Source organism: Liolophura sinensis, chromosome 12, assembly GCF_032854445.1.
Source record: "Liolophura sinensis isolate JHLJ2023 chromosome 12, CUHK_Ljap_v2, whole genome shotgun sequence".
NCBI lineage: Eukaryota > Metazoa > Mollusca > Polyplacophora > Chitonida > Chitonidae > Liolophura > Liolophura sinensis.
Window position 1 is genome coordinate 15,328,689 of NC_088306.1, and position 25,790 is coordinate 15,354,478.

The window sequence follows — 25,790 nt, forward strand, 5'->3', positions numbered from 1 at the left end:
AAGGCTGTTAAAGAATCATTGTTTAACTGCGTGGGGGAAAAGTGTATACCGTGTTGTTGGCCAGCATCTCTGTTTGTGTAGAAATGCAATTTAGCGTACATTGTGAGTTAGTCTGTGGAATTAATCAGCTGTTAGTCAGAGGTAAAGGCCACGAGCAAGCCGAGTTCTAGCGCAATTAGTCGTTGGCCCTGTCAGAAAGATTATAGGGTAATTTGGCTGGCAAGGGTGTTGTTGTAGGGAATGGAGCGTGCTGACTGCTCAATCCAATATACCCATGGATGGACAAGGGTGAGAACTCTGCGGGAGTCTGGGAATAGCAGAGGAATTCTGATTCAGCAGCCGATGTGACTGGGTGGTGCGATGCGAACTTGTGTCAGCCGAGTGCCTGTGATCTGAATGCAGTGGGGAATTGCACACATTGATAACACGGTATTGAACTGCGCGTGATGGCATCAGCACCTGTGCGGTAGAGGGTGCAGGCATACATGTATAATGCAGCATAAAGGCTGCACACCCAGGGAGCTCAGTCTGAATAGCACTGCACAGGAAGCTAGAAGATTCCTTTGCATCTGTTTGAAATCTGGAAACCCTTCAGTATGAAAATGTTCGGCATCAATGTTTTTCTGCTTTGAAAATCAGTGATGATCTTTGTGAATGCTGCTGGTGAGCTTGAGTAATATGTACACCACTCTGTCTGTATGGTGAGATGTCAGGCTAGACAGGTGAAGAAGGATATATTTGATGACATTCTTGGTTCTGGATCGCATGTGTGTATATTATACAATTATACATACATGTGACTAATCAATAGTGGATTTACCTCTCTGTATAAACTATTTGTGTGAAGGACCCTTGCCTGAGGTTTATGCTGGAGGCATTTGTATGTATATCGAAGTACATATATGCAATACCTGAAACTGTGATTCCAGTCATAAATGAGGATTCATTGACAGGAGCTGATACATACATGACAGAGAGACAATTTTTACCATTTGAGTGATAATTAAATTCCATTCATGCTGGCAGCTCTAAGTCAATGCTTGTGAAATTCTGCGATGGGACAAATAGCATTTTCATGATCATTTCACAGCTGTTGTGCCAGACATGCAGACTTTGAGGGCATGTTTTCTTTTTGTCAGTGATTGTGAGGAGCCACTGGGATTGGAACATTTACCAGCATATTCCTGCAGACATGTTTGAAAACAGTGTATTGTTATAGCTGTTGATGCTGAAGAGAAGGCTGCATAAATTATCCGGGATTTTTTTTAAAGCGTATATAATAACTGTGTTTGCATTTAGGTTAAACAAGTGGTACTGACTGTTCAAAGCGATTTCACTTGACCATTTGAGCTCGTTTCAGAAGTGGCGTTTGGGATAGAATGTGAGCAGGAATTCTGATCTTATATGATGTTACAGATGTAATAGGGGCAAGCAGTGTCACTTCTTCTCTTTACCGGACATCGTTGCGAATTGATTGAATGCTGAGTTTCCTGTTGTTTCATGTGCAAAGTGAACCATTCACAGTTACCAATTGGGGTGTCTTTCTGTGGAAATGAAACATTCTACAATACATTCTTGTGTGCTTCCTGGATTTCCAGGAACCTTGCCTATTGCTGTGAAGCTGAGATGAAGTTATTGTAGAAGAACCCAATGAGGTGACAAGGAACACTCTGCTGCCAAATTATCATTAATTTTTGGACAGCTATGGAGTTTTAGCATGAGGATACAATAGAACATAGATATCCAAGGAATGGTAATCACGTAGAACCTGCTAATTTAGTGCGACTAAACATACATCTCCTGAAAGGTGGTCACAAAGGCATTGGTTCATGTCTAGATTTGTTTTATTGCTCAGTTACATGTTGAGGGTCCTAGAAATCTGGTTCTTGTGGTTGGTTGTCGTGGTTTTAGTGTGTTGACTAATAATGGTGTGCTGTACAATCCTGGAAGTGAATGTACCGTTTCTTTTTCCAGAGTTGCAAGGGATATTCATTGTGGAACACAAATATTGACTGTCAGAGACTTTTTCTTCTTTATTGTTTACTAAATCAGACACCTGATCTCAAAACAGGAGATGTGATTTGAAAGTTAAGGATCGTGTGACGTTAAGGAAAGCATTAGAAAAAAGTCAGTATTTCAGACAAACCTTGTCATTTATCACTAAGGCGTGATATGCTGTTTAAAATAGCGGCGTCAGTAAGCATTTATGTCATTATTATATGACTCTGCATATTGCTCTGGTAATGGTGAAGAATGGAAATGGTGGGAAGACTAGGAGACATTAGCTCGCATGACCTTTTCTGGGTTGCGACATGACGGCAACATCTTTACAACCAATTCTGAAAGCATGGAAATATCACTTTATTTTATGATTGCAGGCTGCACTCATGCCCACAGCTGGTGCAGTTTTACGGCTGCCTGTTTTACCTTCACTTCCTGTACTCCTTTAAAAGCTCACTCGCAGCTGAGAGACTGTCATTGAATTGAAGCTTTGCCAGGGCAATTCAAATATACAAGGAGCGTATTTTATCTGGGCAAGAATTGTTTTCAACAAAGGAGTGGAAGTCAGTATTGAGCTAGCATTTGAAATTTTACTGAATTTGCTTTATAATGATTTTATTTTCCTCCTGCGGCATCCCAAAAGCAGAATGGAAAAGATGTTCCCAGTGTTATTACATCGGGTGGAAAATTTCTGTGGATTTATTGAGCATATACTGATGTTTCAATGTATGTCTGTTTGAGCAGTTGTAATTTGTTAGATGATGTGCCGAGTGGAGGACTCCTGTATGGGAATGGCCATGTATATTGATCATATATCATCTGTCATGAGTTTTCACTTAGGATAAATCTGAAACTGTGAATGCGAGACCAGTTTATGTTGCAATCCGTTGACATAGCCTGCGCTGAGAGGACAGACGTGTGTTACAGTACATCACCAAGCCTGTTCTGGATCAATCAATATTGGTAGATTTGGCCTGGCGTCCAGGAATGTAATTTGCACCTAGAAAGTAGGTCAGCAGACCTGTAATCAGTGACAAAGCCTTTCATACGGATCACTGACCATTTCCATAAGTGTCAAAATGTTGGGATTTTTTGTCGGTGGTTTTCGTTGGCAATGATTCACGTTTCAGAGAAGTTGATCGATGGATTCCAGTGCTGGCAGAGTCTGTGCTGAAGTTCATTGATCTGAGTGCAGACATTATCTCTTGACTGATGCTTTGACATTAACCCAGATGTTATAAAGTTTTCTTACCTGCATATTTGTTAATCCAGACGCATCGAACAACAGACATACCAGTCAAGTGAAATCTGAGGATATTGAGTGGGCGTATACCTGCACCAGTGTTTCTACTTGCGTATGATTCAACACGTAACAAATTCATCGGTATGCAAAGTGGAGCTGGTCTTCTTGCTATAAAAATTGTGCGGGTGTGTGGTATTATTTATGAAGATTCTGTATGACCACCATTGTGTAAGCCCGCATGAATTGAATCTTTGTCCTTGAGAGAAATCTTCTTGTATCGATGAAGTCCTCACCGGATTTGCTGATAAACACCATGTATTCCTGGGATGCTTGCTTGGAGCATTTTGAGTGGGTGAGTGGGAACTAATTCTCATGTGTTTTGTTGGGTTTATATACATGTAGTCCTCATTTTAAATGGATGGATATTTTACCCAATTCTTATGCAGTGTATATTTTCATCTGTTATTAATTCCCATAAAGATTTTGTATTTTATCCTCAGTTTATTTATTTATTTACATGTACTTGATTGAGTTGGCTTTATGATACTGTACTCTAGACTCAAATCAAATATTTTATATGTATATATAAATATGAAAACATACATCAAAAAGGTGAAATATATGACCAGCAAAAAGATCTTGAAACCATTTGAAGGCCTTGCGTATTAAAAGTAAATTATGAACTGTAGAAATAGGAATTTTCTTTTAAACATTACGATTAAATATTGAATGACACTATGATAGCAGTAAATGTAGTATAATCTTTAGCAGTCCATTATTCTGTATGTAGATATCCATATAGCAGATCATATTACCAGAAGGAAACCTTATATTTGTATATGTGTACTCCTTGAGTGGAGATGTACTGTGCCTGCTGTAGTGGTATGAGCTTTATGCGTACCTTCATTGTGGTCAATTTACATGTATACTAGGACATATTGTGTGTCTGTGAGAACAGTGGAGGGGCATGTCCTAAAGTACATGTATATCCAAATAAGCTCTGCCTGTCTGTGCGTTCACAATGGACATGTTTGATTCAGATGATGAATTCTCTTTGGAATGGGTAAGTTAAAAATCTAGATAATTAATGTTCAATATGATTTAATATACAAGGACAAATTATCTGGTACAAATTCGGCAAAAGACCATAAGGAAAGAGTTGTGTTGTTTATCAGAACAGAGCTTCACATAACTTGTGCTTATGTACCACATTGATCACTGTTGCCAAACAAAGTGTTATCAGTGGCCTTTGAAATCTCAGAATGGATTTAGCAGGATGTTCTTGATTGATGTATTTGTAAGTGAACTTAAGGCTAAAGAATCGAATTCACATTTTGTTTTACTTTTGTTTACTTCACACCATTATAAATATCAAACATTGTACACAGGAAATATATAGAATTTAAATAAAACCTTTAAAAAAACAAAAATTAAATATACGCTTAATTATGATATGATTTATGTATACACCTTTCTGTGTATACAATAAGTACACCAACTAAATAAGACTTTCACATAGAAAAGTTTAAATAACATTTGGATGTGATTTATAAGCAGTGATAGTAATTTGAGGGAAATTTATAATATAGTTACATATTGGCAATTAAATTGTTCCAATTAACACTTTAATAAGTAACTTTTATTTAGTGTAGAAAATTTCTTATGCATATATTTGGGAAAGTTGTGGAAATAAGATATGTTGCTGTATTATTTACACCCTTTGCTCTTGTTTATTTTTGTACTTGTATTTGTAGATGATGGTTAGTAATGAATGTTTTTTTTTTAATTTCTCTTCAATATACGGAGACAGGTGATGTAGAAGTGGTAAGAGAGCACTTTAAGGTGCATGTAAAAATGGACTGGTCACTTCAGGCTGATGGCTAATTTTCTCAGCCTAATAGCTCAAATGTCCACTTACAGTGTTGGTTTACTGGGCAAGCTGCTAGTCTGGGAAATATAAAAATATATTAGTAATTTAGTACCAATTTTTAAAACTTACATTACATATAGTTTATGTGTCTTAAATTTACCTTATTTTTTATTGGTTTGACATCTTGTAATGAATTATTAATGCCAAAAATCACCAATATTTTTGAATTTATATTGATACCCTTTTTGATAGCTTGGTAATGTAATATTTAATAGGAAAACCAATCTGAATTCAAAGAAAAGGACTGGTCCCGAAAGCACAGTTGGTAGAGTGTCCGCTTTGGGAGCAGTAGATTCAGGGTCAATCCTGGGTCGAGTCACACCTAAGACCTTGACCTCGCATGGCGTTCAGCTTGAAGGTGATAGTAGCGACTGGTTGACCTGTATCAGTATAATGGCGGGCGGCTTACTTGCCTTCGGTAAGGCGTCTCAGTGAAGCAGCACTATATGAAAGAGGGTTGAAATGTGTCCTGCAACAAGGAGGCACATTACATGCACTCTAAGGTTTCCTTCGTCGTCATATGACTGAAAAATTGTTGAGCACGATGTTAAACCCCAAGCACTCACTCACTCACTCAGAGAAAAGGAGCATTTTTAAACTTTTATCAAACCTTCAGTATAATAGATAAAAATAGGTTCTAATTGTAAAACACAGATGTTTAATTGCATTACATTGTGTTATGGAGATAGCTACAAGTACATGTAGTTATAAGCATGTTTTTAACCTCTGAAGTATAATATTAAAATAATAAAGTTTAAAACTTGAACAAAGATATAATAATTAAGTCATTTATTTCCTCTGTGAAACCTCTACATTTATGTCATGTTTAGTAATGTAAAAATATCATTTAGGTTTTATTTTTTTGTGCATTATACCTCAGATTTGGTATTACTATGTAATGGTAACAATCTTGGAATTATTTCGGCTTGGAATCTACCTCTTACGGTTTACAAGTTTGTCAGATTAAGTAGGATAACTATGTTAGCTTTGATAGTTAAAGCACCAATGGATCATGTGACAGAGAGTTTTTATAAGGTTCCTTTGAACCCACCTAAAAATGTTTGAATTCCAGAATTTTAATTAAACTAGCTGTTATCAGAAGCTCTTCAAGTTCTTTCTTCAGAAATTGATGAAGACCCATGTGTTTGTAACCCACTTTGTTTATAACAAGATTAATTCTTTCTGCTCTCGAGCAGGCTGTTAGAGGTAAATGTGTGTTACATATGGGCCTATAAGGACGAACATTTAATTTGAAATATTAGCTAAAGCCTTACAAAAGGAAAAAGAAAAAAAAAAATCTTTTTATTCTCCTTTCAAGATCTCCTTTGCTAAAACATAAAGTCTGTGTTCTTTTTCCGGAAATGAAGTTGCCTAGGTTATTATTAATAATTCTGTATTAGGCCACATGGTGTTAGGAAAGAAAAGTTTATAAAAATTGGTTTACAAAGACGTAGTTGGTCTGCAGCAGTAGCCATGGTAACCTTTTGACTATTAGCTGTACACTTGTTCAAGTCGGGCTCTTGTTACCTTCATGTATATATCTAAAGGCTGTTGCCTTTATAAGGTCAAGATCTTAACACTGTAACATCCGGCATGGGGATGTTACTTTTATCAGATATCCTGGTTCCTGAGTCCATCCATTAAAGTTACAGATTGATACAAAAAATAAGATAATTTTGCTCTCTATAAGCAGGGTAATGTCTCGGCTGTATGTCACAAACAGTGATTTATGTTCATGCAACTTTGATTTAATTTTATTTTTCAATTTTAGCTGAATTTCCGTTGTCCTCATATAAATGATTACTTCCAGTGGTCCAGTAATTTGGATTCATATAGTACATCACAATTGATTGTACATGTATATTTGCTGATAAATTTTGAGGATTATCACTGTAATAAGTTTGTGTTGCATAGCTATTTGGTTGTGAAGGGCAAATAATTATCTAAAAGATAATACCCCAGTTAACATTCAAATTACCTGTCTTGAATGGTTGGCACTTCACAGAGCATCCAAAAGTTTTGTCTTAGTTGAAACATTGATATCATTGGCCCTTAGAGATAGAGCAAAACCACCCAAAAACTCGTCCACAGTTCGGACATTCATTATCACATCATTTGCACTATAAAGCCAAATCACGCCAATGCTGAGTGCTTCTGTCAAAGTTGAGACAATTCATATGACTGGCACTACGTAGCTCAATCATTCAAAAGTTTGAAAATATGAGACATTCATATGATTGGTACTGTTTGGCAAAATCATACACGTTTCTACCACAGTCGAGACATTCATATGACTGGCACTACGTAGCTCAATCATTCAAAAGTTTGAAAAATTGAGACATTCATATGATTGGTACTGTTTGGCAAAATCATACATGTTTCTACCACAGTCGAGACATTCATATGAATGGCACTGTAGAGCAGATTCATTCAAAAGGTTCTTCCACAATTGGGACATTCATATAATCAGTTTGTTCTAATTCACAAGATCATGCAAAAGTTTTGTCATGTACAGCTTAGAAATTCATATGATTGGCACTATATACAGAGCAAAATCATCCAAAAGTTTGTACATTGATATTATTGGCACTATAAAAGTCCGCCAAAAGTTTTGGCACGTGTGAGACATTCATATGATTGGCACTGAACATAAGGCAGTGTGAGTCATTCAAATTTTTATCATGTGCATGCCACAGTTAAGATATTAATGTTGATTGGCACTTGTAATAAACACATTGATCCCAAAAAACAAACGGACTTGACATTGAAGACTTGAGTGATTTAAAGATCGATTGTATCGCTTTATTTTTTTTTTTGAGGAATAAGAGACACACGAGATCCCTGGTACAAAAAAAAAAGGAAGTTTGCTTTTGCCAATACAGGAGGATTTCAGAAGTTTGACAAGGATTTGGGATGGGGATTTGAATGGTTTCAAGTTGCCTTATCTGGAATTGCAGTTCAATCCTGGTCATCTGACATGTCTGCCTCTGGTGATAACATGTTCTTTTTTTTTTTTTTTTTTTTTCATTGCTCAAGTGTTTTATGATGGATGAATCTAATCACTGTGCAGGCGTGATGCTTTTTTCCCTCCCTCACTTCCATATCACAGCACTATTGATCCATCCATCCAACAAAAGCATCGAATATCCTGTTGTTAAATCAGGAAAACTACTTCCTTTTTCCTGCTTTATGACATCCGAAAACTATCCAATAGAGACCTCTTGGCAAAAAGCTCTTGCAATTTTGCTGCTGATGAAGAAATAAAATGCAGATGCTGACAGTTATGTTTCATGTTTTCTGTGTTGTGGGATTATTTTGTATTACAGGAGCTGTATATGGAAAAGACAAAGTTTTGTGTTGTTTTCATCTTAAATTGCTGGGTTTTTTTTTCATACAACAATTAGCTCTACAACTTCTACAACATCTAAATTCAGCTGAAGAAACCAATGTTATTAAACCTGACTAGAAGAAAAAAACTGAGGACAAATTTATAGCTAATGATTGACAGTTAATGCATACGTGTATGATAATGATCTGGTCATCTTTGTATTGTACATCATTGTACAATTTTTAAAGAATTTATGAAATCAGTTAATGGATTGGGAGAGTATGGAATTAAAAAAGGGCGCAAAGGAAAAAAGACAGATTGTTAATTGAAAATGCATGTACAGGTATAGTACTAAAGGCAGCTATAATAATTTATGGCATCATGTATACCTGAATTGTGCGGTTAAAGCTGACAGTTTAAATGTAAGCTGTGTGACGATTTATGCTGACCGTTTAAGCTGACCACAAAGCCTTAAGAGGCATAGAGACCACTTAGAGGTTGTACAGCTTCTGACACTGAGCGATGCTCTGAGCATTCACCACAATATGGCTTTATATATGTATATAAAGGGTTAAAGATGATCTTCTTGTTACGAGGGCTTGACATGCGACTCACACGTGCTGAAATGAGGCCATGTGCCTGGGGAAAACCTAACTTCATATTGACTATATATTTATATCAAATAGGAAAATTGTTAGACATTTATCCTGTAATACTGAAGCATGTGTTCAATACACTGTTCCACAGTTAGTATATATACATTCATGCACAAGATTCACGGTGTACCAGACTATAGTATATTTGTATGCATATATCTGGGAAATGGAAAACTGGAGCTAGTATACTGTTTATATATAATTTTATTGAACACAAAATGCTTTTAAACTGAAGCACTGTTTTTAAGCTGATATTATTTCTCCCTATCTTCTGGAGGATACACATTCTGAAAGCATTATGAAATCAGTCTACCGTATATTATTTCATAGATTGCATTATCCTTCATCCATGGAATAATAAACATGCAGCTGTGATAGCAAGTGAAGTTGTATCCGGAGACATTGCATAGGCGTCAAACAGTGTTTTCAGAGAACATTGCAATGGTTTGAAATAATGTATTGGACTGGAATATTGCATACATGTAGGTGTCCGACAGTGTTGTCATCCAACATCACATGTGTTAAACAGTATTTGTTTTAACAATGTTGTTACAGAACATTGCATACATGTAGTGTCAGACAATATTGTCACAGAACATTGCATACATGTAGTGTCAGGCAATGTTGTCACAGAACATTGCATACATGTAGTGTCAGGCAATGTAGCCACAGAACATTGCATACATGTTGTGTCAGGCAATGTCATGGAACATTGTGTACATATAGTGTCAGGCAATGTTGTCACAGAACATTGCATACATGTAGTGTCAGACAATGTTGTCACAGAACATTGCATACATGTAGTGTTAGACAATGTTGTCACAGAACATTGCATACATGTAGTGTCAGACAATGTTGTCACAGAACAGTGTGTACATGTAGTGTCAAACAATGTTGTCACAGAACATTGCATACATGTAGTGTTAGACAATGTTGTCACAGAACAGTATGTACATGTAGTGTCAGACAATGTTGTCACAGAACATTGCATACATGTAGTGTCAGACAATGTTGTCACAGAACATTACATACATGTAGTATTAGACAATGTTGTCACAGAACAGTGTGTACATGTAGTGTCAGACAATGTTGTCACGGAATATTGTATAGGCCTCATTCTTTGTGATGCATTTAAGTGCCAAGCAATAGATCACTACGTATGTACTCATCTCTGCATAGTCATCAGCATTTGTAATTATAAAGGTCAATAGTTGAAGAATAAGACAGACTAAGTATAATTGTCCTGCCAGCAATCTTACATTGGAGTATAACAGTACATATTCCCCTCATCACCCCACCCCCATCCCCTCTCCCACCCCCCTCATCACCCCACCCCCATCCCCTCTCCCACCCTTTGCACTCTCATTCACCCATGTATATACACAGCCAGTCTGCTTCCAGTTTGTTCTTTTTTTCTCAGCACTTTTGACATTTTCCCAGGCACACTTGCTTGACTCTGAACTGGAGGGGACTGGAATATACAAATATAACCACTAACACTTAAGGGATGCCAATCTAAATAATTGTATGATTCAGGGTAGCTTTGTACTTATGTGTTCATTCAAGAAATACTTATAGTTAGAGCACTTACAAGTGCCTTTCTCAAGAGAACAATAGTCTGCATTATTTACTGACGAATGCCTGTAATGTTCACATACATGTTTCCCTTTAGGAAAGTTCTGCAAACTGGTCATACATATTTTTCAAGAAATGTATTAATTATGCAGGTTGCTGACACGTTGTTATAGTACACGTGAGTTCCGAGAAAGACAACAAATGATGGCATGGCTTAATCTACGCGTATTTTATACATTAACTCAGAAGGATTAATTACTAGGATGGATATTTGTATCAGTCTACATAAAAAGTCAGTCTGTTTGGATTCTACAGTGTATGGGTTATATGTGTTGACTTGGGAATATCGTGAAGAATTGAGTATTTATATGTATCTTGACTTTTCTTCTCTTTGCAGTTTTTAAAAGCTCTCGCACAGAATATGATAACACCAGTCAGAAAATATTACCCTATTCTTTTGACTTGTGTTATATGTGGCCCTGTAATATGTGCTTATGAATAGTTTAGTTCTGTACTTTTTGGGCAAACATTTAATACTGTAATTCATTAACCTTTTCACACATTTGCAATGTGTTTATTGGAGTGTATTCTGAAGGCAGTATTCTATGTATGATGATAATACTACACGTCCTGAAATTGGCCAAGGTGACCGGTGTAATTTTGTCTCCAAAATGAAGTTAAAAATGAGCATGAATTGCTCTGAGAGTTGTTCTTTAATATGTGCAAAGATTGCATTGCGTGTTTATACTCAGATTCAGTTGGTGTAAATACTCATTGTCAGAGCTGACAAAATTTGATGAAATGTCAGCCCAGAACAGTGAATGGGTTTTGCCTTTCTCTGTATCCCTTTCTTGTTCATCTCTTTTTTGGGGGGGGGGGGGGGGAGGGTGTATTCTACATTTTGACCTGACCACTTGTCTTTCGTTGAGCTTGAGGGTACAACACAGATCTCACCCTACGACTAACGAGTGTTAAGGTGCAGTACCGTACTTTTTTCACATTAATTATTCATGGTGTTGGTAAAAAGGGATGATTCATCGTGTTGTGTGCTGATTGCTGACAGACAGACTGAGATGGTCATTGCAGATGCTGTCTGGCATCGGTACCAGGGGGCTTACCATGCATGCTGTGGTCCTTGCAACACAACACAACACAGCATAGCAGTTCCTATAGACTATACTGCTGTTGTATCAGCAAGGTTTTCTTCAGTCCATAATGCATATAGTTTGCTTTCTTTAAGTCCAGTGTGCCTTCATAGTGCTGCTGTGAAGAGTTTTTGGAGTTGGGATTGTGGATTTAAAGTGATTCAGTGATGTGCTACAAAAAAATGTGTCTTTATCTACATGAAACTGTTAGTGTGGGTCATATTTGTTTTCTCTTGTCACCAGGGATAATTCTTCTACAACATGTGGATTGATACTACAGTGAAGGTTTTTGGAGACTAATTGTCCGTGAGAGGTTGGAAACATGGATGAAAATTCATCTAATTTTAAGCCAAAAATGCATTGGTTTCCTAACGCAACCAGATGTAAGTGTTGTATACATGAAGTCTGAAGCATTCATCATTCTCTACCTGGATTGTCTACTTGTGAAGGTTTAATTGATAGGAAGTGGAATTCTTGAGAGGTGGGAACCATGGATTTCTGAAGTTGTTATGCCAGATTGTGTTGTCACTGGTCCTTGATCTTCATCATGCTTTTCCTGGATTGTCACTGAATTTGAAAGCTGTTAGGAAGCGCTATCATAGTGAGATTGATAGCTGGATATTGTTATTTGTGAAATTATCAGACTAGATTGTGTTAGTTTTTCTCTTGACACCTGTGCAATTCTTGCACACCTGAAATCTTTGATCTTTAGCATTTTCTACCTGGATTGATATTTAAGGGTTTATGAGAAGTGTGATCCTTGTGTCAGGTTAGAATGGCATAGATGGGAATTCCAGTTATAATTATGACTGGAAGGACCTTGTGATGATTAAACAGTGGATACATGTAAGGATTTATACTTTATTCAACAGTCTACTGCTATGAATATGATCTCTTTCCAATACTGATCAAAATTATCAGCAAAGAGTACCTTATAGCTGATCATTGTTTTTTCTTTGTTCAGTGTTTTCCCATTTTTGGTGGCCTTCTTTTTTGGGATGCTGATATTATATTTCGTTTATATTTCTAGGATAAAAATACAAAAATATAATCTCAGTCCAGTCTAGAAGACCTATTCTTACCTACGTTACGACATTGTCCAAAAAAAAGAAGAAAAACCAATACGAAGCAACTTATAAGTACAAATGAGCATGATTATATATATAATACAGCTTAAAGGCAAGTGAAGATACTAACTATTAGTTGATTTCATCCAAAATAAACAAGAATTTCAATTTTATGCACCATTTTTACTATACAGTCAACAGATCATGTGTCTTCCATGTGGTACATTGATTTTGAATTCTCGGTCTTTTTTGTATACAAAGTATACAAAGCTTCTGGGTGTAACGAATGATTATTTTCCTGCGAGAAACAAATTGAGAATCAGTGTAAACTTACATCATCCAAGCTCAAATCAGAAAATATTTACCACACCATGCCAGGATTTTGTTTTATAATGGTGATTTACTACCATTGAGGGATTACTGTTGCACAATATGGGGCAGAGACTCTAACGAATCACGTAAATGTATGCTACACCTCCAGAAATGTGCAGCACGGATAATTTGAAATGCACAGTACTTGACACCAAGTCAAGAACTGTTCAGAATCTCAAAATGCATGACAATATATGAAAGAATCATGTTGCATAAAACTGTGCACCTATTATTATTATTATTATGATTATGATTATGATTATTATTATTTTATTATGATTATTATTATTAACGTTTACCTCTGCCCATCCTACATGCATATCGGTTGGGCATAAAAAAATGTGCCATTCTCGAGATATTGACACTCAATATCTCCGAAACCCTCTTACGTCAGCTTCTAAAAATTTACACACTCAAAAGCAATTATGTCCTAAGTATACAGACCAGATTTCAATTTTGTCCTGTAAGATTTCTGTTTGTGGGACCAAAGTCAAAATAGAGTCAAAAACACATGGTCTGGACATTTGAAAATGATGTTCTACCTTGTTTTACTTAAAAAGGTGATCAATTCCTTGTCTGTCGCAGAAAAAGACATCTTGCATTGATGTTGATGTTTATTGCATTGCTCTTCTAACAACCCGTTAGCCAGCGTACTAGCGAGTGTGTAAGCTTGATTCAGTTCTCTTGAGTAGGTGATTGGACGGTGGTCAAATTCGTAAAAAATAGATACAACGATTCGCCCGTGAGTTGAAAAATCTTGAGCTCCACAGATTAAACTGTTATTAATCCATCTTAAAGTCACTATGATGCGGTAATTTTATAGCCTGTGAAATATTGTATGATTTTTACCCATGGCAAGCAGTTTTGTTTCTCTCTGTCCCTGGGTAAGTCGGTCGGTCAGATTTTTGCCAGTTGCTGTCTTTTAACATTGGCTATATATTCGCTGAACAAGAGGCCTGGGTGCAAGATGATATAGACTGTAGAGATCGAATGCAGCTTAGCTGTCACGGATTTGTTATTCCTGGGATGTTAAACAAGAGGTGTATATGTTTGCGGAATTTTCTGAGAAGCTTTATGCACCTCAGTGTTTGGCCTTGTAAATTTAAGTCTAAAATTATGATAGGATTTCACTGTTATAAATGCTAGGATTAAACTAGCTTCATAAGATTTCATCTGCTAATAAATGTTGCATTTTAGTGTATCAGTTGTGCTATAGATGGTAAAACTTCTGTTCCATGTCCAACATATGCCCATTTTTATATGCATACTTTCCACGTCATGACCTAGATTAGTTGCGTGACTGCCAGCGATTTCTCAAAAAACTTGCATTGTGCAGGAGTTAAATTTTTTTTATTGCAGAGGAGAAAGCTTTTTAGTATCCTATCAGGATATGCAGAATGTCTGACTGCAACTCGTCTTCAGTTTGAAATCTCGTGGAAATTGGCGAATTATTGATCAAGTTGCTGGGTTTCCGAGAATTCTGCTGTTCAGTTCAGTCATTGAAATCACTTGGGGCTGTTGGAATCACCGCTGTCTGGCAGCTGAATCTTGCATTGGGCTAGGTTTTGTTGCATCATTTATGAAGGATTTATTCCAACGCTGTCAACTGCACAGTTGTCAATGCCTTTTCATAAAAGACGGCCAACTCAGTGCCTACGTATACTATATGTATAATATGTGTTTCTGTGCTTGCTTAGGCTTCTCGAAATTCTCTATAATAGTTACGGTACACACAGCTTTCAATATTTGTGGTACTTTGTTATTCAACACTTCTGCACAAAGCCGAACAGGAAATGTTAATTTGAAGCTGTCGATCTGTCTGTCATGTTTTGGTTTACAAGTAGTAACTGCTCCAAGTTTTTGTCTGATTTTGATGAAATTTCGTCTGCAGGTCAAGTATGCTGAAACACTGATGTAAGCATGAAATCCAGTCTAATCTGTGCATAATTTTTTGCAGATTTTGATGAATTTTTTAATTCTTTAATTTTTTTTAATTTTTTGTTGGAATCCATGCAATAATTATACAGCTCCAATTTTACATACAGGTTCATTGTGTTGAACGTCAGGTCAAGGTCAAAAACTAGCTGGATACTCGCATAACTTAATCTAATTTTCATATTGTTAACGGCCTCTTCTGATTTTTGGTTTCCCGTGTAGATGTCAAGTTTAAAAAGAAACATGCTCAAAGCACAGGTATTGCACACATGTATTTAGCTTGATACAAATTCTCTGAATTTGCTTCTTTGTGTTGCTTTAATTTGTTTCAGTATCTTGTCAAGAATAGGTATCTGAAAAATTCATGGATTGCATTTGGAAGCTGTGAAAGATACTTCTATAGATTCCTTCATTTTGTGTAACAGTGCATGCAGGGACGCTGAGTGAGAGGTCAGTTTAACGCGTTGTTCAGTAAGATCAGTTTACCAGAGGAAGTGTGGGGACATGTAACATTTAACCGACCACAGATTGATCCAACAACCACATGGGCAGATATTGCGTGATCTGCATCAATGTTTAACCACTGCTGGATCAATTTCCCCGACCCCATGGGGGTTTGTTGCATTGATTTTAGCATAGTTTTTAAGGGTCTTCTGCTGAGTTCGTGCATGTGACTGGATTAAGGCTTCACTAGGGGTCATCTGTAATTTACCAGTTACAGGTTTGAAATGGTGGATGGATTTTTGTGTACTTTATTATACATTTGTGTAAAACCTTTGATTTTGAGAAAACACATCTAACTCTTGGTATTCACATTAATACCACACAGTTTTCATTGTCACAGATTATGACACAGTTCTCATCATCACAGTTTATCAGTTTCCATCATCACAGTTTATTACAGTTTTCATCATCACAGTTTCCATCATCACAGTTTATCACACATTTTTCATCATCACAGTTTTCATCATCTAAGTTTTTCACACAGTTTTAGTGTCGGGATAAAGATGCGACAGTGTCCAAATACGAAACCCAGATTGTACACTTTTTGTACAAGTGGTACGTAACAGTAGTTACATGGTTACTCAGTGATAGGATAGGCAAATATATGGTGTCAATATGAGGATTATTGACACCGCATATTTGTGTATCATATCACTGAGTACCCATGTAACGAATTTATCCTGCAAAGATCCATCAATTCAGTGCAGAAGACCGATGGTGATTTATAGGTGAATCGCTTCAGCGATGTGACCATTGTATGCACAACCCAACAAAGGTAGATGACCTACTCTGCAGACACATTTGACGTCGTCTGCAGGATTCGGGAATATATCTGTACCCCATGTGACCATTGTTGTCCAATGAAAAGCGGAGTATTTTGTCTGATGTGGGATAATGTATGTTATTGTTGCTGTCTGGCTTATCCCTGCATGTACACATATATTTACATGTGAAGTTTACATACATCCATTTCATGTGATAATTATCTATGGAGTAAGAAGGTCGACACACATGTGCAAGTATGTAATGGTTGTTTGGTCAGTTTGGTTTGGTTGAACTCATTGTGTTATCTAACTGCCCTCTAACTGTTATCTAGCAGTTATGACAGTGTCACTGGTTGGGGTTTTGGTTGGGTGGGTGGGGGAGGAGGAAGGGGAAGACTTGGACAAGATGTTGGTTGTACTGGTACCCTTGATTGTTCTCCATTACCCTATTGTTTGTGAGCGCTGACACTGTTCCTCAGGTGAGCACTGTTCTTTGCTGAGTTGAACATTGTTGACCGTGTACAAGTATAGTGATTGTGTTTTCAGGTTCATGTACCTAGGAATTTTGAGCTGAAGATTTGGGAAAGCTTTGAATGGATGACCATGCATCAGTAGTGTTGTGGTGAGCTTTAATTGAGCCTGAGAGTTGGGTTTCCTGGTTGTTGTTAATTTTATTATTACCTGAGTAAATAAACCTTACTAAAAGTTTAGCTTTGTGTTTCAGTCCTGATTGGCCGTTCTGGTGTGAATGAACTTTGAACCATATCACACAGCCTCCAGATTGGCTCCTTTTTGTCTGAGTGAGCATTGGTCGCTTGTGTCTAGCTCACCGATTGGCTAAATCTATTAGCCTGATTTGACATTGGCCCTCAGTGTGAACTCTGAACCATCTCTCCAGCTTCATGATTGGATCTCCAGGTCTCAGTGAATTTTGGGCCCTTGTGTCAAACTCTTCCATTGGCTTACATCAGCCTGATTTGACCTTTGCCCTCAGCGTGACAGAACTGTCACATCATGCAGTAGCTGGTTGGAATGACTTCTCTAGCTGTGTGATTTACATTTACTTAATACCCAGTACATACAGTATACACTATCAGTAAGGGGGTGACTTACTGGTACACAGGCTGTGTTGATAATTGATAACAACTGGGGGAACCTGATGTAACAGTCCTCAGACTTCAAGCCTCTTCAACAGACCTGAGGGGGGCTGAGGGACATATATCTGGGGTACAGGGGCATATGTGCCACGTTTTTCTGCTGCTACTGGTCGTGCTGTGAATTGCTCAGTGTGACATGGGACTGCAACATCAACATGATCCTAGAGAGAGGATGGATACCAGCGTGGAAGACTTAGACCTTGATTTCTCGGTAAAACTCAACCCTGACATGTTACATGCATACTTAATACCCTATGGAGTCGTATACTGCCTTACTGCCCCAAATCTTGTTAAATGTTATGTGTATGCTGTTGGTTTTGTATGTCTACAGTGTGTATTTGTAAAATTGTATTGGTCATTTGGTTTGAGGTTTTATTGTCCAAATTAAATGTGTTCACATTAAATACTGTTCAGCTTTATTTTCAGTTATATGTACCATGAATACCTATTTGAAAAAGTACATCTGTGTTAATTGCATAGCTATATAGGTGTGTATCTGTGAAGGCATGGTCACAGAAAGATGAGGATCTACAAGTATGAGTGAGCGAGTGCTAGGGGTCTACAAATATGACACGTGTACATGTATGTACAAGTGAGATATATGGAAGTTTTGTTAAAAAGAAGGGTCTTAGTCACATGTAAGGTACATGTGTCGAAGAGATTTTGTTTACTTTTTATACTTCCCAAAACTTTGCTGATGCTAATTTCAACTTAACCGTGGGGAATGAGTTCTGTAATACCAGTGATAAATTTTGCACTGGTACACATATATAAACACACATTTACACGTATATAAACACACATGTACACGTATATAAACACACATGTACACGTATATAAACACACATGTACACGTATATAAACATACATGTACACGTATATATAAACACACATGTACATCATTTTATTTCAAGCATTGTGCATGTACATATTCTGGTGCCTTTTTATCAGCAAACTACATTATTCAATATCTGTGTTTAAATACAAACAGATTTGTTCATTATGTGCAATAAAACAATTTGCATCCAAATTTCCCCTGGGGTCAAAATTTCACTTTAATAATTCAGATCTATCCACGTCCCCATGTGTTAATTACAATATAGATTTGAAGTACATGTAAATGTTGGCCTCATTCCCAGGTTGTCCATTTTTTTGTCCAATCAGATTATTGCTTCCATATTTATGGAAATGAAAGCAAGTTCTCTTGACATCACGCGTTTGTGTTATAATTCTGATTCTGAATTCTGACCATTCTGATTGACATTAAGGATGGCCATCGATCTTATAAAGACTTGGATCATAGTACGTAAGGGCTAGGAGTAAACAGGTAGGGTCAAAATGTTCAGTATTTCCAGCTATTCAAAGTGTGCATTAAAATTTATTTATACCAAGATAGAACATTATGGAAGTGATTAAAACATAACAAACAGTGATGTATTAGTCTAAAATTAGCAATATCAGCATGATACCAAGTTATCTTTATGATGACCTGGGCACAATTTGAGGCCATGATGTTTACTTTAAGCCCTTAAAACCAGTGAATAACAAAACATTTTGACTTCTGATAAAGGTATGTGTTTGGGTACATGTACATGTGCGTGTAGTATTAAAGCATGAAGTTGACATAATTCAGTGTGTATACTGACCAACAGACAACTTCATCAGACTTTATTGTGAGATTGTGTGTAGACTGATGATATTGTATGGAAATTCCACATGGGCAGAAGCATCAACAGATAAGGGTACAGATGTGGGTAGGGGATTAGTGGGTTATGTAATGTTCCCCCAAATAAGAGCCTGTGGCCATGTTGGTCTTCAATGTGCATGTATGATGTAATATTGTAGCAACAGGTATGATGTAATATTGTACCATCTGTTGCTATGGGCTGTTGTAGGGACTGAAATGTGCAGATTGATACATAGGTAAATGTCCATTTGTCAAGAAGATACTTTGTTTAGGGGCCTCCGTGGTTCAGTTGGTTAGCTCACTAGCGCAAAGGAGCCTCTCACCAATGCGGTCGCTGTGAGTTCAAGTCCAGCTCATGCTGGCTTCCTCTCCGGCCGTTCATGGGAATGTCTGCCAGCAACCTGCCGATGGTCATGGGTTTTCCTCCAGGCTGTGCCTGGTTTCCTCCCACCATAATGCTGGCCACAATCGTATAAGTGAAATATTCTTGAGTACAGCATAAAACACCAATTAAAAACAAATAAATCAAATAAATACTTTGTTTAGAAAATGCTTGCATGTGATTTCATCATATACTAATCCTTCTCATTTTTATGACATATATTATTAGTGCTGAGAGCAAACAGTTGCATTTCTCTCCCAGTTTTGGGGAAAAATAAATATATGAATATGTTGTTCATTAGATAGACTATGTGAAAAAAAGTCTAACTATTCCTCTTACAATTACATGTATATTGGTATTAAATATAACTATTTAAACAGTTTATATTAATCATTATAAGCAGCATTGATCTTGCTAGCTCTGTAAGTCGTAAATTAGTTAATTGGCATGTTTAAGTTAATGTGTGTTTCAGTTATTGATAGTGGGTTTCCTCTAGGCTCTGCGTGGTTTCCTTCCACCATAATGCTGGCTTCTGTAATGTAAATGAAATATTCTTGAGTACGGCATAAAACACCAAATAAATAAATAAATCAATTTTTGACAGGTTGAGAAGGTGATTCTGTTTAGACTGATGAAAGTGTAGCTTTCATGAAGCCTTAGTGGTTGTGCTGGAATCAGCTGGAAATGCAAATATATACGAAATGTGTGAAGATTTGACTAATGACCATAGCTTTAAATTAGAATCCTGCAACCATCTCATAGCATCAGAAGTTCATTACCAAGAAGTAAGCTAGTCCCCACGGCACTTTACACTTTTCTTTGATCTTAAACACATTATGTAATGTACCTGTGCAGCCATGTATTTTCTCTCTCTCTCTCTCTCTCTCTTGTGCAGCAAACCTTTGAGAAATGGCTGTTGCGTGATGGGTTTCAACCGAGATTGTGTTGAAATACATCTTAAAAAATTACGACAACGGAAGGTTTTGTAAAAGGACAACAATGTCTTTGATAGCAATTGTTTGATAGTTTTTTGTTAAATAGCAACCTGCAGATGGTCATGCTCTGTTTCCCCCCATCATAATGATGTCTGCCTTTATAGGTGAAACACTTCATTACGGTAGTAATCAACTATACCACCAATCAAATAAGCATATAAGTTCATTTGTTAAATGATGATTTGCATTGCTGTTTTAAACAATTTGATTACATGTTTTGTGAACATCATGGGTTGAAGTTAACTACAAAATGCTACTAACCAATATTAGTAATATATTTGTTTATATATATATTAGTTCTGTCACTGCCCAGTGGGACCAGTGCTTGTTTAACTCTGCTGACCAACCACAGTTTCGTTGGCTGTGACCAGCAGACCAGTGGTAATTTTGATCCCTGGGACATGTAAAATAATTGATCATCAAAACACATTGATTTACTATATACATGTATGTATGCACTGAACTTTCTTGTATGCACTAAAGGTTTGTGTACATGGTTTCCATTACCGCATAGTTTGGTAACGTACTCTATCTTTGTTTCTCAAATGCCAGCTGAGAGTATTTCAGTTTTCTGAGAGTATTTCAGATGCTCCTGCAACATCAGTAGAATTTTTAGGTTTTTTGAAGGTAAATTCGCTATACACATAGGATGACAGTGTCATAATAAGTTTCATTTGTACCCTAATTCCTCAACTTTTTCGCAAATTTAAGTGGCATTTATACACATTTTTAATTTGCTTTCAGAGAGAAAAACTGCATTATTTGGATTGACCAATTTCAGGACTTCACAAAAAGTATTATTTTATCAGTCTATGCAGAATAATGTTCAGAATATGCTTGAATAAACACATTGTAAACATGCGAAAAAAATTGAATAATTACCATATATCTGTGTATGTGTTTGAGTTATGTGCCCATGCACATGCATGTAATAAGTGCAAGTGCACTGTGCATATACACACATATATACATGTACATACCTGTTATCTTCAAGAATTAAGTAGTTAGGGACAAAGTACACTCAGCATTTGATAATCTGGTCCACTGTTTATTGTGGACTAACTTTGACATGTTCATATGTTCACCGATGTCACTTGCGTATAGCATTATCGTGTACCTGCAAACGTGGACGGCTGACAGGTGATATGGTAATTATGATTATGTGTTACGCTAAATATTCTCTAAGCTCATATAATAGGTATAGGGTGTTCCAAGATGACTCTTTTTTCAACAAATGAGCGCCTGCAAGTTTTATTTCAGAGATAATTAAATTTCTGGGTTTTCATGAAGAATTTATATGGAAGAGAGTTAATTAGAACTGAATTTTAATGCCATTATACCCAAGATATTATTGCCAAATATTTTTTGTGAGAGTCATGTGCGTTTATCCACTGCTCTTTGCCATGTGTACTGACTGAACTTTTGACACGTTGAAACCAAAGCTGAATAAGCGAGATCTGGTTTTGATGCTGCTTTGAGGAGCTCTGAATATGTGAGTTGATGAGCCAGCAAGGGCTCAAATATGAAAGTAATTTATTTATTTCATTAGAGTTTTATACAATTCCCACAACCATCAGCAAGTTTCTGGCACACCTTCCCATGTATGACCGGAGACTGAACCAGCAGGAGCTGCATGGACAAGGCTTCTGAGTAACTGTGCTGCGATAACACGCCAGCCTCCAGGATCTCTTGGCCACACAGGCAACCAAATCTGAAATTTAGGCAGCTGAATAATCTACTTGGGTAAATGTGTCAAAAGTTATATAGGCAGCAACAGAAACAAGAATACACTGTACCTTTACATTAGACTCAACCTCAGAGTATGTCAGATAAGCTTTAGATATACAGCTAGGTTAGATCTTCATGCAACATGATGGCATGTTAACATCGGTGAGGTTTGACCAATGATTTGTATATCTATAAATCAACCATCAAAATCTCCTGATTACCTTACTTTTCCAACACTAAAGTAACGTAACACCTACTGTAAAACTAGAGATTTCACATGGGCCTGAAAATACATAGCAGGTGGACTGCCAAATGATGTCTTTGCATTTTTGTATTTACTTGACCCTGTGAATTTCAGTATGCTTGATTCTGACTGATTCATCCAACTTTACATAGGGCAGTCATGAGAAGTTTTCATAGAAGTTTAAGTTCTTTAATGTTAAGAAGGACTCCAGTGTTCATGTCAGACATATCATTGTAAGGTTTTTATGTTCTTGTGAAAATCGATTTTTACAGACTAAATTTGAGGAGGAATACAGTATTGATAAAAACATTAGGATGGCTATAGCTGTTTTATCCGTTTTCTGAAAATCTTGATACATAATACAGTAGGCTGTATTAAGTTTCTTCCTCTTGGGAAAAAAAAATGGTTTGGGGGGGGGAAAAAATTCACAGGGTCAAGTACATACATAAATGCAAAGACATCATTTGGCAGTCTACCTGCTACGTATTTTCAGGCCCATGTGAAATCTCTGGTTTTGTAGTAGGTGTTAAGTTGCTTTAGTGTTTGAAAAGTAAGGTAATCAGGAGATTTTGATGGTTGATTTATAGATATACAAATCATTGGTCAGACGTCACCAATGTTAAAATGCCGTCATGTTACATGAAGATCTAACCTAGCTGTATATCTAAAGCTTGTCTGACATACTCTGAGGTTGAGTCTAATGTCTCGCCACAAAGGTTTATGTGGAACGTCATTACACTAACCTGATAAAAGACCAGCTGCCAATTTCAGCCACAAATCTTCTGCCAAGATATTCCCTCTTGCATATTTATGAGATAGAAGTAACAGGGATTTTTAGAGTCTAGCTACGTACTGGGCTAGCTTTTATACATTCCGACATAATTGAGTTACTTCCCCAGTGGAGGTGAGATCTTCTCTGTGGGCGGGTAGAAATGCATTATTTCTACTGATGAGACATCAGCGACCAGTTCTAAACAAGGATCTTGTATGTACCGGTACATGTAAAGGCCTGCTTAAATGCAGATTTTCTATTTATGTAGCCCGAAGAATGCAATTATCTGTGGGCTTTTCTCTGTTTTGATAGGCTCGTCGAAATGACAGAGAAGAAATCCGCAGGAAGTTGGCCATGGGGACAGGAGACGAGGATTATTACTACGGCGAACGCGCGTTTAAAAAGCCGAGCCTGCAGACGCGGCTACAGAGTGGCATGAATTTACAAATATGTTTTATGAACGAAGCTACGCTAGCAGGAGATGGAGATGGAAACCAGGCAACCGTTGAGAAAGGAGTGGACGGAGAGAAAGTGCCGCCGTCCAGTTCCTCACCCCAAAGTGGTTCATCACTGATTGAGGTAAGGCTGATTTAATTGCTACATTATATTATCCCATGTCTTAAATCTACAGTCTTTGGTGAAACCGATGCTTTCCATGTTGTTTGAAAAGACAAATTTCAGCATTATTGAATAGCCTGACTACACGGAATCCTTGTTTTTGTGATCGGGAGGAACAGGTGGAAATAGTTTACCTGGTAAAATGTTTAAAATTGCTCATTTTCTCTACTTTTACTTGAATATTTCTTTCATAAGTGCCCCAAGAATGTAAGACTTTAATAAAACCCATTTATTATTATTGGATTGGCCTATCTGCATAATCTGGCTTTTAAAGTATAATTGTCTTCCAAAAGGCGTAGGAGTATTGGCGTGTGGAAAATGAAGGCATTGGATATGTGAATGCAGTGTTGGATCCATAGAAAAGCCATTGCCTGGATTCTAGTTAAAGCCCTTGAAGTACATAAGGCCCACTGGGGAAAGCTCTAGCATAGTACAGTACTGGTATAAAAGCTTACATGTTGACAGTGTGGTAAGGGCCTTGGATTGCTTCTGGTAAAGGCTACTGCATTGCTACATTCTGGTAAAAACTACATTTTTATGTCGAATTCCTGCGAATTAATAATAATAATAAGTCAATTACCTACTGGATTCATATAAAACCCCTTGTGTTGTGTAAGGGTTCTGGTACTGTTAAGGCCACAGGGTTATCTTGTTTTGGTAACAGCTAAGGAGTTTATGAATGGTCTATTTGGTTTAATTTCTTGAATGATTATTTAGTTAGGATATTGTTTGTCATTGAAGATCTACACGTCCGACTTTTTTGGGACAAAATGCTAATTTTGATGAATAGAGGGATGGAGTTTTTTGTGTTAAGAGTTGAGGTTTGAAACCTTCATATTTTTGTACATTTGTGAAGAATTATTGGCCCTGGATTAAGGGATTCAGAACTGTTTATCACTCATGGAGTATGATATAGGATGTAAATTTATGTAATTTAAAAACTGCTAACTGGTATGACTAGTCAGATTGAAACTAGAAGAGATGTTATAGCTTATAAGGAATTAATTTGCTCAGAATGGAACAAAATCCTGAAAAGGCAGCATTTTCATAAATACGTATATATTTGGAAACTTGTTTTGATTTTTTTTTTTTAAATATAGAAGATCATTAGATTTATCATGGAAATTAATCTCACAATTATTGCTTGCAGTTGTTGTTGTATAAAGTGAGATGAAAATTGTATTTATTGAAAGCTGAGTTAGAGATGTTTTTTGGAAAAGACTTGGACCTTGGAAGGCTTGCAGGAATGCAGAAATTGTACTTTGAGAACACCGAACTCTTTCCCTATTTCTAGTTTTCACAGTTCTCTTTTATGCATGAAAACGTGTCAGTACACTCTGCAATTTATATTTTGCAGTTAAGGCATTTGACTCCTACTGAAGTGCAGGCATTTGACAGGTATTGAGAGTCAGGAGATGACAAAACAGTTTATTGAGCTTCAGGAATTTGATATTACTGGGGTGTTGACAGTTATTGGAGTTTAAGCATTTGACAATTGTTGTATGTAACAGTTATTAGAGGTAGGGTTGGGTGTTCAGACTTTTGATGCGTCTTTGTGTCCAGAATTTTGGAAGTCCAGATTAAGCTACTTGTCCTAAGCAAAGACTTTATAACCTCTGTGAGGAAATGTAATTATGACTTTAATTCCACCAAAAACACTAGATTTACTATGCTTGCCGATCTCCAG

At 36.9% G+C, this 25,790-nt stretch overlaps 1 protein-coding gene across 2 annotated transcripts in view; it reads left to right on the forward strand.

The window, feature by feature from the left end:
• The window catches only part of LOC135479055 (uncharacterized), a 127,160-nt gene that overhangs the window by 87,476 nt on the left and 13,894 nt on the right, over positions 1-25,790 (forward strand). For both annotated transcript variants that reach the window (XM_064758772.1, XM_064758771.1), the window contains exon 8: positions 23,798-24,064. In XM_064758772.1, coding sequence (XP_064614842.1) covers positions 23,798-24,064 — 267 coding nt within the window. The remainder of the gene's footprint in view (positions 1-23,797; positions 24,065-25,790) is intronic.